This window comes from Sinocyclocheilus anshuiensis, unplaced genomic scaffold (assembly GCF_001515605.1).
Source record: "Sinocyclocheilus anshuiensis isolate Anshui unplaced genomic scaffold, SAMN03320099.WGS_v1.1 scaffold188, whole genome shotgun sequence".
NCBI classification, from domain to species: Eukaryota; Metazoa; Chordata; class Actinopteri; order Cypriniformes; family Cyprinidae; genus Sinocyclocheilus; species Sinocyclocheilus anshuiensis.
The window spans coordinates 487,583-505,287 of NW_015555768.1; the positions used below are offsets into that span (position 1 = coordinate 487,583).

The 17,705-nt window shown below is 36.2% G+C and overlaps 1 protein-coding gene and 1 pseudogene across 1 annotated transcript; both read left to right on the forward strand.

The window, feature by feature from the left end:
* Window positions 1-8,688, forward strand: part of LOC107674321 (protein SSUH2 homolog) — a 37,001-nt pseudogene extending 28,313 nt beyond the window's left edge.
* A 2,960-nt stretch (window positions 8,689-11,648) lies between these two features.
* Window positions 11,649-14,833, forward strand: LOC107674314 (uncharacterized). Its single transcript, XM_016468255.1, has 6 exons — window positions 11,649-11,713; window positions 11,813-11,892; window positions 11,984-12,014; window positions 12,242-12,550; window positions 12,836-12,958; window positions 14,759-14,833. Exons 1-6 carry the CDS (start codon window positions 11,665-11,667, stop codon window positions 14,806-14,808), a joined length of 642 nt encoding a protein of 213 aa, XP_016323741.1. The 5' UTR covers window positions 11,649-11,664; the 3' UTR covers window positions 14,809-14,833.
* The last annotated feature ends 2,872 nt before the right edge of the window (window positions 14,834-17,705 follow it).

Genomic DNA, 17,705 nt, shown 5'->3' on the forward strand with positions numbered 1-17,705 from the left:
AACATTTCGGCTTGCCCTGTGTGTTGTTTGAACGAGTTGCAGGGGTGACCTCACGTCACAGGGTCTCTCTTTCTCTCTCTGTAGCGTATGCGCCCAGATGCGTTATGAGGTACCGAAATTTGGCACCGATTGCTTTAACGTGATTCTGTAGTACCGATGAAATTCGGTCGGTACCCTTAACCCTTAAAAGTACCGAGTTCGGTACCCAACCCTAGTTCTCAGATACCAAAGATAACAGGAACTCTGCATCCACTCTCTTCTCTCTACCGGGATACTCTTCTTCGGTGTTAGTTAACACTGATTTTCGAAACCGTGCCACCACTCGTGCAACAGCAGCTGCTCTGGGCACGTGATCTAAGCTCAAATCTGATTGGACGGCCCGTTTCATCGTGGAGCAACGGGGAAAAAAATCGACACACAGGACGAAAAAAAAATCCTCGCTTGGTGATCGCGCCTGGTGTGAATAGCCTCATAGGGATCTATTGTTTCGATTCAAAAGCGTAATCGCGACGAACATTTGTGCTGAATTTTCACTTTCAGTGTGAAAAGGCCTTAAGGTTATCATACCGTCAAAATCTCATACCGGCCCATGCCTAATGTAGACCATAGATATGAAAAATTTACCGAGGTCCGCACCTCGGTGGCCTCATAGCTGGTAACGGGCCTGGCTACTGGCCGCAGAAGAACCCAACTGGGTTGCCTGATATAAAGAGACGTAATCCCCGACACAGAGCTTCACACTTGTGCAATACGGAATTATAAGTAGGCTATGTTACTTATTTTTGTCAACCTGGCTACCATGTGCACACGCTCTCTCTTTGCTGTGAATAAAAGCGCCAGCTTTCTGAAAACACAGGTAAGCTTCCAGTTTAGCGATCTCCACTTCGATATTCTATTCTCAGAAAAGTGTAATTCATCAAGTGTTCATTTACGAGAGAGAGAGAGAGAGAGAGAGTGTATTTAAGAATTGCCTCCGTTTTTGCCACGTTTCTCTATTAACAGTGAAGCGGTGTCTTTAAATGCTTCAGAAACGATGTTACCAACTCTTTACTGAGAAAGATAGTGTACCTCTTTAGCGGTGAAGCTCTTTTATTGATGAAATTGCGGGGCAGCATTGAGTAAAATAGAGACTGAATGTGTGCGTGTGAGCTACAGTAAAGACAGCGCATTAGTTAAGAACGCTTCTAATTTTTGTTTTTATTTTTTTAAACGTAGAGTGTGCAATGATAACCTACCAGCAATGTAAGGTGATATTATTAATATAATAGAATTAGTATATTACAGTATATATTAGAACGAGCACATCATTATTTACGGGCTTAAAACAAGATGCAAACAATCAGAATATTGTACCTGGTGGGGAGTGCCCAATTTTAACATGAAACTATGCCATTACCTGTATTTGTTATACTGTGGTACAGTTATGGAGGCCGTTCATAATGCAGAGGTCAACTGCCTGCTCTGCCTATAGTTAGCAATGGCCCTACAGCAGTGCTATTCAATTTGGCGGCCCGAGGGAAGAGTACACGCAGGTTGCACGTCTTGAATTGTTTTTGCACTAATTAGTTTGTCCACAAGGTGGCATCACTGGCCCAGGCCGTTATTTCACAACCGGAAATGAAAAGGAAGAGACGGAACAACAACTTTCCGGAGACCGCAAATAAATTAAAAGTTATATTTTTTCAGAGCCTACTAAATGTTAAAAATAATGTCTTGAAATTATACTGTAATGTTGAATGGCTATAATTAATGGCTAAAATTGAGGTGAAAATGCATTTAATAGAGACATCAGTAGCAGTATTAGTATCAAAAATACTGGCCTTTGTTAATAGGCTACTTTGTAAAGAGAAGCCATTAAACATTTAAAATATACCACCGTTAGGTTGTTTCTACATTAATTTGGAGGTTCAATGTGAAATTATGACAATATATTTATGCTCCAGAACATTAAAACAATCAGAATATTGTACCTGGTGGGGAGTGCCCAATTTTAACATGAAACTATGCCATTACCTGTATTTGTTATACTGTGGTACAGTTATGGAGGCCGTTCATAATGCAGAGGTCAACTGCCTGCTCTGCCTATAGTTAGCAATGGCCCTACAGCAGTGCTATTCAATTTGGCGGCCCGAGGGAAGAGTACACGCAGGTTGCACGTCTTGAATTGTTTTTGCACTAATTAGTTTGTCCACAAGGTGGCATCACTGGCCCAGGCCATTGTTTCACAGCCGAAAAAGAAGAGACGGGACTATAAAACTATAAAATACAATTTATAGTTTTTGTGAAGATTGTTTTAAGTTCACTTAAATTAAAAGTTGTATTTTTCAGAGCCTACTAAATGTTAAAAATAAGTTCTTCCAAATATACTGTAATGTTGAATGGCTATAATTAATGGCTAAATTTGAGGTGAAATGCATTAGAGATAAAAATGAAAATGCAATAGAGATTTCAGTAGCAGTATTGGTATCAAAAATACTGGCCTTTGTTAATAGGCTACTTTGTAAAGAGAAGCCATTAAACATTTAAAATATACCACCTTTAGGTTGTTTCTACATTAATTTGGAGGTTCAATGTGAAATTATGACAATATATTTATGCTCCAGAACATTATGTATTTACTATACAAATAAATTAATTTTTAATTTTTATTTAAATAATTTAGAAAATAAACTGGCCCAGGCCGTTATTTCACAACCGGAAATGAAAAGGAAGAGACGGAACAACAACTTTCCGGAGACCGCAAATAAATTAAAAGTTATATTTTTTCAGAGCCTACTAAATGTTAAAAATAATGTCTTGAAATTATACTGTAATGTTGAATGGCTATAATTAATGGCTAAAATTGAGGTGAAAATGCATTTAATAGAGACATCAGTAGCAGTATTAGTATCAAAAATACTGGCCTTTGTTAATAGGCTACTTTGTAAAGAGAAGCCATTAAACATTTAAAATATACCACCTTTAGGTTGTTTCTACATTAATTTGGAGGTTCAATGTGAAATTATGGCAATATATTAATATGCAATTAATCATGGTACAGGGTGAGACCTACAATAAATCATCTTCATTATGACCATCGTTTTCTTCTCCAGTATGTGGAGTAGAAAAGTAGCAACTAGAGTTGCTTTTGGTGTTCATCTGAGGTGTGTCTGCTTATTCTGCTTCTGTTGTCAGTATCGTTTGGAGACGTTCATGGAGTCCAGATCTACTGAATGGAGATAGGAGCCTTACACAGGTACCGAGAAGTCAGATATAGCATGTTTATACTTTATGCTGTCTTTTGCTTTCATTTACACTTGGCCAAATCTCTGACAAATGGATACAAATCTAATCTTGCATTCCTGTACTATATACAAATCCTCCAAGATTATGCAAATGCCAAGAAGGGAAATTTTGCTGCATTTAATGTGGCTCGTAATCAATAAAAGCACAAAATTTCTGAGTCACATTGCAAAAATTTCATTTGTGTTTCATTTTTAAACCATCAGCCATGGCTTTTGGAAATTTAAAGGGATAGTTCACTCAAAAATTAAAAATTTCACCCTCAAGTTGTTCCAAACCTCTAAGAGTTTCTTTCTTCTGTTCAACACAAAAGAAGATGTTTTGAAGCATGTAACTAAACAGTTGACGGTAGCCATTGACTTCCATAGTAAGGTAAAAATTTTCTGTTTGGTTGCCAAAAGAACCATGTCATTCTCCCTGTGACTCTCTCTCAGGTCAGCCTGTGGATGCTGGTGTTCAACCTGCTCCAGGTCCGTGGCAGATTGCCGTTCAACCTCCGGCCTTCTTTCAAGAGCACAAGCAGACCATTAAAGTGCCCTATACTTCCTCAATCAAGGTTTGACCTTTAACCACATGATCCACCAAAACTAAGAGAGCAGGTCCAATTCGACACACTTTAGCCATTTTTCCACCGTCTGACCGAACGGTTCTAAGAGCTGTAAAGGAACGGTATTTCCTCTTGAGCTTGGTTCGGCATGGCATGATTGCATGTAGTGTATATAGTAATGTTCACATTTAGTGACGTCAACGTGTAGTGATGTCTCCACTCAGAATTGGTCACTTGATTGTTGTCTGCCCACTAGTTCTCTCTCTCTCTCTCTGTAGCTGACCAAGTGCACTATTTGACTGAAGTAAATAGAAATATCTGATCATCCTCCATAACATGGCTATTTACATCTCATACCATATGTATACACTTGTGTTACCAAAGCAACGACTGATGAATTTGTATTGGAGCTCTGTTATCAGGCCCACAGTGGAAAATTAAACCCGCTGTATCCATACCGCTGGGCTGGATCGGCATGGAATGAAACGATTAAGCATGAGAATGGTTTGGCCTGATGGTGGAAATAAAACATCAACACATTCTGCATTTCTACATGAAACATCAATACGTTCTAAAGCTTTTGACAGCATTTTATTTAATCTTCCTGAAGATCACAAGAAGTTTCACTTTAATTGTTCTGATTGTAGAACTTTTATAGAGCGCAACAGTCGAGTTCCGGAAGCAAATTCTTTTTCTCAATACAGTAATTAATTTTTAAACCTTTAAAGACAGATGTGCCGTGAGCTATGAGGTTGTTAATCGATGGTTTATGCTTTTGGTTAAACCATTAGCCTGCATCATTTTTTATGAAACTTATTTTAAAACGTATTTTTAAATAATCATGTTTAAATCCAGAATTCATGGTGAAGAGCTACATTACCCATGATTCTGCAAAGAAATCTCCACCAATCAGAGAATCGTGAAAAGCAAATTGCACCAAAAAAAACACCCACTCAGATGAAGCACTGTGAATGAGTCTCTCTGCACTTTCAAAAAAAAAAAGTATATAGGTCACATTTTCAAATACTTTTTTTGCTTCATGCTCCAAATCGAAGTTTGTAATTCTTTGATTTTTACACATTTTCATGGCTTATATCTCTTTAACATAACTTTTTAAAATCCCTATGGGAAAAATTAATGGGATAAAGAAATATGTCTGGAACCAAGGCTGCTGAAAAAGTGTTTTACTCTCTAAAGTACAAATGCTTTTTGGCTTCCTGCTGCACGTAAACATGCCAGTAATGGTTATGTTCAATCAGTCAGATCATATTTTAGAGCATTATATTCTGTTTTTACCCTAGAACTGTCACGTGTGTCAGGGAAAGGGAAAAAACCCCTGTACCACCTGTGCTGGAGCTGGAAATGTAAGTAATTTTTGACTAGCACAGACCAAACCAGCTGCATGCCGGGCATTTCATTGTTCTCAAAGTTTTATTTTACAGAGAAAATGGCACTTATACTGTGTAAACTTGTGTGGTGCCTGGAGAAGAATTCAAGTTGAGTTGTATTGGAAATGTGCACACAAGCCACAGAACAGTTTTTCATTCAGTTCATATGATGTAAAATACCCTAAAATATTGTTGTCTGTGTGCAGAGGGTCTGTACGTTGTGTAATGGTTCTGGTTACCGTCAATCTGATGAACGCTGTGTGAACTGCAACGGGCGCGGACGTAAAAAGTAAGTCCTTCGTGGCAGTAAGGTTTATAATTAGACCATAACATCTCTTTAAAAATTGGTGTCTCTCTAAAAAAAGTTCCTCAGGTCATGAGTTCCATGATGATTTCAGATTTAAATGATTATTTTGCTTTTTTAATTCATTACTTTTAATTTTATTTCTTTTATTTTACTTTCATTTTCCCCATTTTATACAATTTTTGTTTTATTTTATTACATTTTTTATTTTCGTTGTATTTATTTATTCATTTATTGATTTTTCAATTTTATTTATTTAATTTTTCATTTTATTTATTGGTGTTGTGTTATGTTGTTACTGTGGGTTGAATTCTGATGAAATCCTGCAGGGGCCTTCAGTGGTTTGGTATTTTTCTGAGTTTTGACTTGTCTGGTGTCTTTCAGCTGTAGTTCATGTAGCGGCAGCGGCTCTTGCCAGTGTGACACCTGCCGTGGAAAGGGAAAGCTGCTCGTCTTCATTAACCTCAATGTTAAATGGTATGATCTACATGATATAACCAGAGGTTAAATTTGGCTGGGGCGGTCCGGGGCTGAGCCCCGGTATATTACGCTGGTAACTCATCAGGTAGGGGCCTATGATTTCCACAGTGCGGAAAATGTGGACAGAATCTTGGAATCCAGTCATAAAAATGGAATTTACTGTATAAGGTGGAATGTCACAGAATTTGCCAATTTAGAATGAATAAATCAAAAATAGGTCAGAACACTTAAGTCAAATGGACCAGTGTCTGTGAATATTAAACCGCAAAAAAACTATTTAAATATGAATACTGCATGTTCTGCGTGTCTCTGTGTGAATGCATGGTGCAGACGCACAGTTTCATCTGCAACACAAACTCATTTGACCATTTAATTTGAGAAAATCTAACGTCATATCATTTACACACACAAACATAACTCTCCACGGCAACCCGTCAAAATAAAAGTTTGGTTTAACTTGAAGAAATTATGACAGAAATATATTACCATGGTACAGTAGAATGTATGTCTTACTACTACTACTACTACTAAAATTATATGAAAACTTTATTTTTAAGGAATAATCACACAATTTGTCTTCCATATTTTAACAGTAAACCTCTGTTGTGCAGCACTTTGTTTGCCAAAAATTAAAGGGTTTGTTTAATTTTCATTTGACTAAAAGATAAATGCATAAATATAAATCATTTGATTACCAGAAAAATGTAAGTACATAACACAACATTTCTGAAATACATAAACAAACAAACAAACATAATTTGAGAAAAAATAAACATATTTCATAGGGCCCTAAACATTTTTTATGTTTTGCTAAACTTTTAATAATTTGCTGTTTTGTTGTATAAGTTTCATGATTTCAATTAATTAGACATGTAAACTGAAAAAAAAAGAAAGAATTTTTTTACACCCTTCTCGTTCTTACTAATTCAAGCTCTCTCAACCTGTTACATTTTACAGTTTGCCAACTGATAAGAATTTGTAGGCTGCACCCCTTGAAAGCATGAAATCAACCCCACATAACAAATCCCAATTTAACCCCTGGATATAACATTCATGTTTGCTAAGGCAGGCATGGCTATTACTATATTAACTAGCTCCTCAGTCACTGTTTGTGCTATATACATGAATCCTGCAGTATGAGGAGAGGTTTGCTGTTATGTTTCTAAACGATCATACTCATAGACTTACATTGAAGTCATTCTTTGCACAAGAGAGCACTCATTTACAGTTTCTTTGAAATAAAAAGAAATCAAGTCATTATTATTAATTATTTCATGATAATCAGAAGTCTTTCAAACTGAACTGTCTCATTCTAAAAGCTATTTTTGGACTATTTCAGGAGCATAGAGAAGGATGAATTCGTAGCGCAAGATTCAAGTGGTCTGAGAGTGGAAAAACTGGAGGAGGTTTCAGGGAAGGAGCTCTTCAAAGACGCCCAGAATATGGTACGAACAGACCGTACATATAGTGAGAGGTTTGTAAGGTTTGTTGAAATTTGTAAGTTCATCAGATGGTTATGTTTACTGTAGGTCTATCCAGTGAGGGGCTTTCCTGATGTTTCTGTTGCACAAGCTTCTGAGCGCTTTGTAAGAGACCACCAGGTGAAAAACGCCCAAACATCTCGCATATTACAACAGGTAATCTTTGTGTTTTTGTGTGCTTCCAGATCTTTTTATATTGTAAAATTTACAATATAACTCTTTTTTTTTATATTGTATATGTAAACATCGGCTTCGCCCGATATGAAAAATTATGCCATTGTGCCTTGGGTCCTAATGCCCGTCCGGTAAGGCCTCTTATTTATTTAGGGGGCGCTGTTGCCCTACTTGCAATAAAATGAAAGTAAAATACACAAATAACATTAAGATTGTGTTTCTGATTAAATAAAGCAATAATATATGTCATAAAATCACAAGTATGTTTTGGTTTAAAGGTCAGAAGCTATAGCTTACATGAATAAAATATCACAAACGTGACACTTGTAAATTAAATAATTTTATATATACAGATTTATTCATTAATGTGTAATATTTTGTCAAATGGATTATGAAAACTTAAATACAAGGAGGTCTAATAGATTTTTCTCTTTTGCTTTAGGCCATTTACAAATGTTAACTCTACAAATAAAATGTCACGGTTACCATTGCATCTGTCTAAAAACAAAAAAACTGCAGTGATTGATTTATAGTTATTTTCAAAGCATTTAATGTACTCTCATTATTGTTTATTTAATTCTAACAAGTAAGTTTTTGTTAAAAACTAACCAAAACTAAAAATAATTTGTTTATAATCTCTGCACAGGAGAGACTTGGTGTTGTTTCCAAACAAAATGAAATATATTGGTATCGGCATCAGCAAATGGCCAAAATGACTTGAAAAATATCGGCATATCGGATATCGGCAAAAATCCAATATCGTGCATCCCTAATTTCCAATTATAATTTGTATGTTTTAAAACACAACAATGTAATGCACAAACATTGCTATATCATTACCAGTCAGTCTGTAACTAGATCTTGAATCTGTCATTCTGTAATCTGTTTCAGAGGCAGACAATCGAGCTCATTCCCATAACCAAAGTGAACTACATGTGGAAAGGAAAGCCTTATGTTTACTATGTGTATGGAAATGAGTTTAAAGTGAAAGCTGTTGACTATCCCGACCAATGCTGCTGTTCTGTCATGTAACATCAAATACACCTGACCTGACCAGTATAAGTACAATATAAATACTGTACATCCATTAAGATGAACAAATGTAATGTGTCTTTTGCCTATACATCCCAGAATCATCTGTAGCTGACAGACACAAAACTCAACCTGTCCGATTGGGGCATTGTTTATGCAGCTTAACTTCCAACCATGTACATGTATGTAACATTCAATATGACCAAATGTGAATAACTAAACCTCTTATAGATTAATGCATTTTTCAGAAGACCTAACTATTGAAGAATATGGAGTATAGTCTGTAGTAAATCTATAAACAAAAACAATGTATTGAGATCAAGAAAGAGTCAAAATAAACTGTGAATTTTGAGGAAGGACCCCAAAACTTTTTTTTAAGCTTTTTCTTTTATTTTCACAATATTTGTATTTTATTTTTATTTTATTTTTTTTCTGTATTATTTTTGTTTTTTTTGAGAAAGGACAGATACTGCGTCTTAATTGATGCATGTTAAAGTATCAATTCAATTAAGTGCATTTTCAATCTAGTTTTGGAAACATTTGTGCAGCGATTGTTTTTATGTGGTACTGTTTAGTGGAAAATGTTGTGTTTAAAAAAAAAGGAGGTCAGTGGTGAGCCTGTGGTTATGTGGTCACAAAGACCTCCTCGTGAGTCTGTTGTGAACTAAATTTCCATATAAAATGACCACAAACCAAAGCTGATGTACTGAAAAAAAAATAAAGCACAACTGTGTGCCATGGTTTCTAAACATGTCCAAAGAAAGCTGTGGTAGTGGTTTCATAGCTGAGCTCCTCACGAATGTGGTCTTGAATTTCAGATCAAATCCCAGGAAAAAAAACAAAGCCAATTTAATTAAATTGTAATTTAATTTGCAGTATATTTCATCAGCATGGCTGTAAGGTGCAAGGAGTGAGAGAAAACGTCTCGGGTTACTTATGTAACCATGGTTCCCTGAGTAGGGAACGAGACACTGCGTCCTCTAGGGTTCCTTTTATCATTAATGAAGCATTTATTCAGACTGATTCTAGGCTAGGTACTGTATAATTGTGGAATCTACTGTAAATAGTGGTTTTGTTACCATTATGGTGATCAGTTTTCCTTTGACCTTAGTTACTTTTTTTTTTGGTGTTTTATCTCTGCACCAGTCTGTTAAATATTTCACTGAAGAGCCCAGTGGTCATAACTAATGGAGGTGGGCGTTAAACAACTAACCTGTAACCTCAATTTCTTTAACCATCTCGGAAACTCACAAGCATCAGAATGTGAGCTTCTTTACAGCTATATAATCTTAATCGGTCTCTTCTGATTTGAGAAGCAACTCTGAGATACAAGAAAGTAAGTCTCTGATTACCTCTATGTTGAAACGATAGCTTATTTTTGGCTAATAATAGGCCTATGTATTGTACAGAATAATGTCTAATAATGTAAATGACTAGATTAATTGCTATTTAGCTAAAGTTTTACAAACATTAAAAACATCATGGACATTTTCTCACAACCTTTAATTAATGAACTGATTAAAATTACTAATAAATGACCAGAAGAGCAACCAGTTTTGTGAATGGAACACATCAATTTGCCTTTTTATTTTTATACAAATAAATAAATCCATCGAGTGTGAATACTGTTTAAAAATGTAAACATGAGATTACTTTTTCACACTTCAGGTTTGCAAAAAGTAAAGTTAAAAACTACTTAGAAATCACTGGTGTGTAAAACTATAGAGTTATACTCTTTCAGTTTGAGGCGGATGAATGGAGAAGTGTTCATTGGTGACCAAGTTTAAATATAATGTAAATGAATAAATACAAAAAAGAAAAAATTACATGGAACATTCTCTGATACAGTAACCTCATTAGACTTAAAGGAATAGTTCACAAAAAATTGTAAATTTTCTCAAGCTGATCTACAACTTGGCCTGAAGGTTTATCTTCATTAGAACAGATTTGGAGAAATGTAGCATTAGGCTATGTTCACACTTGGCGTCTTTTTTGAAGCTGCCAGCATCTGTTTTACATTACAATCCTATGGAGTAAACTGTTTTCAAAAAAAAAAAGTCCTGAGTGCTTTTTTAAATGCCACCTGTCATGTCGTTTCCATAACAACAAGAACAACCAGAAAAAATTGAGAAGGTGCCAGTAGATAGACTTATCGTACTAGTTTCGGAGCACAAGGAGTTGTATGATATTTGTATAGTGTAAAATATGCCGCAAACCGTGCATCATCCAACCGGAGCTCCTGGACTAAATTGTTATAAGCAGTGCACCATACTGTTTCCTTCCCCGTATAATGTCATGCACATAAAAACGTTGTTATGAACCGACATTCTCCTCCCTGTTAACTTCAGAAGCCAACACAAGAGCCAACTTCCTCTTTCTCGACATTTCTGCACCACACAGCACTAGGCTATTGTTGCAGCTGTTGTTATAGCAACAATCGACATCCTCAGCTGCTATTTGTAACCAAAACGCTACATTTTTTTACTAAAAAAATGCCCTTGTCAACTTTTTCTTGTCAAAAAAGACACCAACTGTGAACATGCCCTTACATCACTTGCTCACCAATGGATCCTCTGCAGTGAATGGGTGCCGTCAGAATGAGAGTCCAAACAGCTGATAAAAACATCACAATAATTCACAAGTAATCCACACCACTCCAGTCTGCATAACAGGAAGTCTGCTAAACCACTGTAGCAGTCGCTCTTCTGATTCTGAACACTTGTTGGTTTATTATTGTCACTTAATTGTGTTTCATTTCTTATTTAAGTTATTCACATCTTCTTAGAGTCCAAAGTATAAGCACCATACACTGCTTCATAAAATGTAAAAATCTGTTTTTTTCATCCATGTTTCGGTTTAGGACATTCCTCATTATACAAATGACAAGGACTACACTTTAACACAGGAAATATAAAGGAAGTGAAACTGAGCTATAGAGTGCACACTGTGTTAGTAAGGACCATCGTTTGATGCACAATGAAGCTCCTTTCACATGCCCTTTTGCTGGTTGTAATGTTAGCTTCACGTAAGTACAACATTTTCTCCCATGTTTTATATTTTACTCCACAATGTGAACAGAGTAAATCATATATTAATAATAAACTATTGCCATCTGTTTATCCAGAGAAATGTCAGGAATCAGAAGATTGGACTGATGAAATGTTTCCAGACAGCCTATACGATTGGTTTTCAGGGGATGTGGTTGTATGTCTTTTCTCAGCCCTAGAATAGAACAAATAATTTTACATTTATAATCTTTTTCTGTTCCTTTGCCTGACAAGACTTTCCTTTTCAGATAATTGGAGACATCACTGAGGAATATGAAAGTATGAACAAATTTTGTTTAACTGCATTAAAGGTCCTTGAAATACAATAAATGCTTATCATGTTTAAGTTGAAGTGATTTTTTATTATTGTTGATGTCTTTTAGTAAACCAAAACACTACGATTAATTTAAAAGCAGCATTAATTACATTCCTAAAAACAACAACTTTGCATTATTTGGCTCCCTTTTGGCCTCCCTTCCATTCACCAGCATGTTGATGTGTTCCAGTTTCAGATGTCCCAGACCCCAACATCACAGTGTACCGACAGATGGAGGACAGAGAGAATGTGATCGTGCTGTGCAAGTTTGCCCAAATGTTTGAAAGGAGATACAGATTTCAGTCATTCAATTTGTCTGTGGAGAGTGAACTGAACTACACCATGGAACTACTCAAATGCTCTTCTTTAGATTCCTCAGAAATATGTGTGTTTCTGGTCACAGCGAGTCCACCTGCTTCCTTCACCTGTGTGCATGAGTTTGATTTTGGTTTAGATGTCAGGAACCTGCGCAGCCAGACCTACAATTACAGTGGATCAGGTAAACAAATACATCTCTGCAACTATGTTTAGATGTCACATCCCTCCAAAGATCATACAATATTGCCAAAGGTTTGCATTTTCCTATTTTAAAATATATTTTTTTATCTCTCTCTCCCCCAACTCTCTTATACCCTCATCTGATGTTTAGGACGCATAATTAGCCATTTAAAAAATATACATTAATACAGCAAGATACAGCTGATCACTGGAGTGTCAGTATGAGACTATATTTCAGTGCATACAAGCCAAAACATATTTTGACTGTCATTGCATTACCTTGCAGTCTTTGATCATCACGAGGAAGGACTATCTTTATCCTACATCTGCTTTTCCTCTTTCATTGCTGTTGGTCTGTTCATCATGACTGCAGCAGTGATCGTGACCCACATAAGGAGCAAAACTAAAGGTGTGTGTTTACTAGTTACGCACTCATTTATAGCAGCAATGAATATTATTGAAGGCCTGATGACTACAGTCAGATTTAAACCTAATAATGAAAATTCATACACACTATGCTGAGAGCATTTCAAAATGCTTCTTTATGTATTTCATTTGATTACCGGCTCAATCATCATTTACTCTGGCTGCTAAAGATGCCTTTCAAGAAGCTAACATGCAGGCTTTGGTTTTCAGAGCTGTAGATTAAAGTAAATGAACTGAGTTTCTCTTCCTCATTCTTAATGCTGATGACTTGTGGCACATCACACAGTAGGCGCTCAGTATATACAGGTACATCTCAAAAAATTAGAATATCATGAAAAAGGTCAATATTTTTTGTCACTCATTTCAGAAAGTGAAACCCATATATATTATATAGATTCATTACACAGAGTGAAATATGTCAAGCCTTTATTTCTTGAAATTTTGATGATTATGGCTTACAGATAATGAAAACCCAAAATTCAGTGTCTCAGAAAATCAGAATATTATATAAGATCAATAAAAAAAAAAGGATATTTTAAACAGAAATGTCAGGCTTCTGAAAAGTATGTTCATTTCTATGCACTCAATACTTGGTTGGGCCTCCTTTTGCATGAATTACTGCATCAATGCGGCGTGGCATGGAGGCAATCAGCCTGTGGCACTGCTCAGGTGTAATGGAAGCCCAGGTTGCTTTGATAGCGGCCTTCAGGTCATCTGCATTGTTGGGTCTGGTCTCTCTCATCTTCCTCTTGACAATACCCCATAGATTCTCTATGGGGTTCAGGTCAGGCGAGTTTGCTGGCCAATCAAGCACAGTAACACCATGGTCATTGAACCAGCTTTTGGTACCTTTGGCAGTGTGGGCAGGTGCCAAGTCCTGCTGGAAAATGAAATCAGCATCTCCATAAAGCTTGTCAGCAGAAGGAAGCATGAAGTGCTCTAAAATTTCCTGGTAGATGGCTGCGTTGACTGTGGACTTCAGAAAACACAGTGGACCAACACCAGCAGATGACATGGCAGCCCAAATCATCACTGACTGTGGAAACTTCACACTGGACTTCAAGCAACATGGTTTCTGTGCCTCTCCACTCTTCCTCCAGACTCTGGGACCGAGGGTGTCAATGACTGTGTTCTGGACATCTGTCAAGTCAGCAGTCTTCCCCATGATTGTGTAGCCTACTGACCCAGACTGAAAGACCATTTAAAGGCTCAGGAAACCTTTGCAGGTGTTTTGAGGTAATTAGCTGATTAGGGTGTGACACCATGACTTTCCAATATTTAACTTTTTCACAATATTCTAATTTTCTGAGACACTGAATTTTGGGTTTTCATTATCTGTAAGCTATAATCATCACAATTTCAAGAAATAAAGGCTTGAAATATTTCACTCTATGTGTAATGAATCTATATAATATATGGGTTTCACTTTCTGAAATGAGTGGCAAAAAATATTGACCTTTTTCATGATATTCACATTTTTTTAGATGTACTTGTATATAGTATATAGTTTTCTGTGTATGTCTGCTTTAAAATCTCACACCAGTTATTGGGGTGAGATGCATTTAGACATGCAATGCTAATGAAGACAACTCTAGCATATTAGCATTACATCTTCTGATCATATTTGTCCTTGATGTGATGATAATCTGACGAGGTTTGGTTTGGTTTGGTGTGTCCTTACTAATGAATTTGGGTTCAAGATTAGATTTGGATCAGGCTTAAGCTTCAGTAGTTTAACAGCACACAGAAACTAACCCTGAACTCTTTGTAAACTTGTTAACAGACTCCATCAACCCCACAGCAGTTACCAACAATGACTACGTGGAAACATAAATTCTCTTTCAGAAGAGAATAGAACAGGCCTGAAGAAAAACAAAAATGTATAAAAATGTAAAAATGAAATATAAATGAAAAATCTATTCATTATTCAACTAACCTTTGGCATTTTTTATTTTATTTGGAATTTATGAAATATATTATTACAAGCACTATTTTATAAAGATGTCATTTTTTACATGTTTTTGCTTATGCTGTAACAGTCTTCATTCTTAAATTTTTGGATAAAATTGTTTGTTATATAAAAATAACTGCTTCCCTTACTGCTGTAGCTTTGAATTGTCTACATTCAGCAAGGGGCAGAAGCTGTGGTATGGTATATTTCACATATGTTTTTATAAGAAAATAAAAGTGATTACTTGCATGCATTAATGTGATCTTGTTCTTCTTTGTTCTTATCTTGAATAATAAAAATACAATAACAAAAATAACTATATTGTAAAATAATCTTTTTAAAATATTGTGAAATAAGATTGTGGTCTTATCATCATCACCCACCCCAAACATCCAAGTCTGCAATAGGGACTTGTTCAATCTTTTATTCTTTGGTAGTGAATCGCACTGACTCTCTCACAAGAAGTGAATCACAGTTTCAAGGCATGTGATTGGATGTTCATTACTGATGTCACACTTTCATGTGCACGTGCTCCATTAACTCAGGATCAAGCCCGAGTTGACAGGGAAAGTTGACGATCAGCTTCATTGTACCAACAAAGCCGGATTGGAGTGGTTTGGTTTTGTCAACTCAAAACTAATCCTGTAACCCTGAGTTTGTTCAGCCACCATCATGGTACAGGCCCCAGGTCGTCAGGTGAGGGCAATGCCAAAATAACAAACAAAACAAGGACTTCCTAAAGGGTTTAAGCGACATAAATTCCCTAACAAAAGAACACAATATTAAAGACTCTGCCTGACTAACACAAAAACAGAAGAAAAATTAGGAATGGGTAAAACCCAAATAAATTGGCGCCCGTCTCCCTACACGGTTTTACTGATCAAGTTCACACAGAGATTAATGCAACGTCTTTGCAATCACACAACAGGTTCACATGTTAAACTTTGCTCTTTGCAGCCTGAAATGAAGACGGACACAGTTTTTGTTTTATCCAGCTGTATTTACTAAGTGTAACTTATAACATCCAAGTGAAAGATATAACACCAACATATCAGACAAAATCAATAAATAAATAAAAAAACAGAATCACTGAGTTGGAAAAAGGATCACCCCCCTCCTAAAACTGACTGATAAACTGGGCCACTTGACTTTCAACTGTGATCAGCTGTGCTCATTTTGATTTGCTCAGCATGAAAAGAGCTTTCCTGGAGCATTTCAGTCCTTGGTAGTTCAACTGAAGCAAACAATCAACTATGGGTGACAACTGTTCCCTCACTTCCCAAATCATCCTCCAGAATACGCATTAGACCATTCTTTCGATCTTAAACACAGTGATAAACATCTTATCTCAGTCATTTATAACTTAGCTAATACTTTGACACCTGTGCCCGGTTGCATAAAGCACCTTAAGTGTAATGTTCCCTTAAACTTTAGGTTGTTGCTGAAAGTAACCCTTAAGTGTTACTTAAGGGTTTCTTTAAGTGAAACGTCATAATCCCTTAGAAGCTCCCTTAAGTATATATTTTTCACTTAAGTATTCCCTTAAAAACCGTTAAGTGTTGCATAAAGCCCATTAACTGTCATTTTCCTAAGTAAAGTCTAAGGTTGGGAAAACTTTACCTTAAGAGTTTCACGAACACAAATTAGGTGACATGGCTGAGTTTATAGATCCTGTTAAAGATGTGCCAAGGCAAATTTTTTGTGATAGGGAGAACCCACTGGACCATCTTAATGACAAAAAACTGTTGTGAGAATATCGATTTGATCATCGCGCAATCTATGAGATCGCTAAAAAACTGGAAGACGACCTTGACCGTGTCACCCAGCGTAACCACTCGCCACCTGCGAGTGTTTGGGCTGCTTATAGCATTTTTTTTGCAACTGGGAGATTCCAGTCTGTAGTGGGAGATGTTTTCCACATTCATAAATCGACTGTCAGTAAAGTTATTCACCAGGTTGCAGGGGCCCTTTGCCGTCATTTAAGCCAAACCGTGACATTTTCATCTCGTCAAGAAGAGGATGCCTGTAGTTTAACAGCACACAGAGACTAACACTGTGAACTCTTCGTACACTTTTGTTAACACAGACCCCATCAATGTTACCATCAATGACAATGTGGATGCATAAATCATTGTTTTCTGAAGAGAGAAAAACAGACTTGAAGAAAAAAACTTTTATTGTCATAAAATATATGAATTATTAAATTAATCTTTTGTATTTTTTATTTTATTTGGAATATTATATTTTTTCTATTACATTTTACTGTACATGATGAAGATGATGATTATGACTGTAGCCTGTACTGTTGTGTTGTCACATGGTTTTCATGTCAACTGTCAGTTATTATACTCTCAACTACCTTAACCTAAAGAAAACATCTCTACTGTTTCACGATTGCTGTCAAACTTCACTTTCACCAGTTTTAAAACTGTGAATTGCAGTCATATTCAATTTACTTTCTCCTTAGGATGAATTGCTTATGCTGTAACATTCCCCATTTATAAGTTTGGATAAAAATGTCTCCTAAATGAGTGAATATAAAAATAAAAAGCTTCATTTACTGCTGTAGCTTTGATTTCGGACTACATACAGCAGAGGGCAGTAGCTGTGGTATGTTATATTATATTCCAAAAATGTTTCTTATATTAAGATCTTAATTTATGGTGTTATATTCCTTGTATTAAGATCATAATCCCCACACATCCCTTGGCCTAATGGTTAGAGAGTCGGACTCGTAACCCAAAGGTTGCGGGTTTGAGTCTCGTACCGGCAGGGGTTG

Coding starts and splice junctions, on each gene's coding strand:
- LOC107674314 (XM_016468255.1), top strand. CDS start 11,665: ATGAAGCTCCTTTCACATGCCCTTTTGCTGGTTGTAATGTTAGCTTCA. Junction 12,015..12,241: donor CATCACTGAGGAATATGAAA/GTATGAACAAAT, acceptor GATGTGTTCCAG/TTTCAGATGTCCCAGACCCC. Junction 12,959..14,758: donor CATAAGGAGCAAAACTAAAG/GTGTGTGTTTAC, acceptor ACTTGTTAACAG/ACTCCATCAACCCCACAGCA.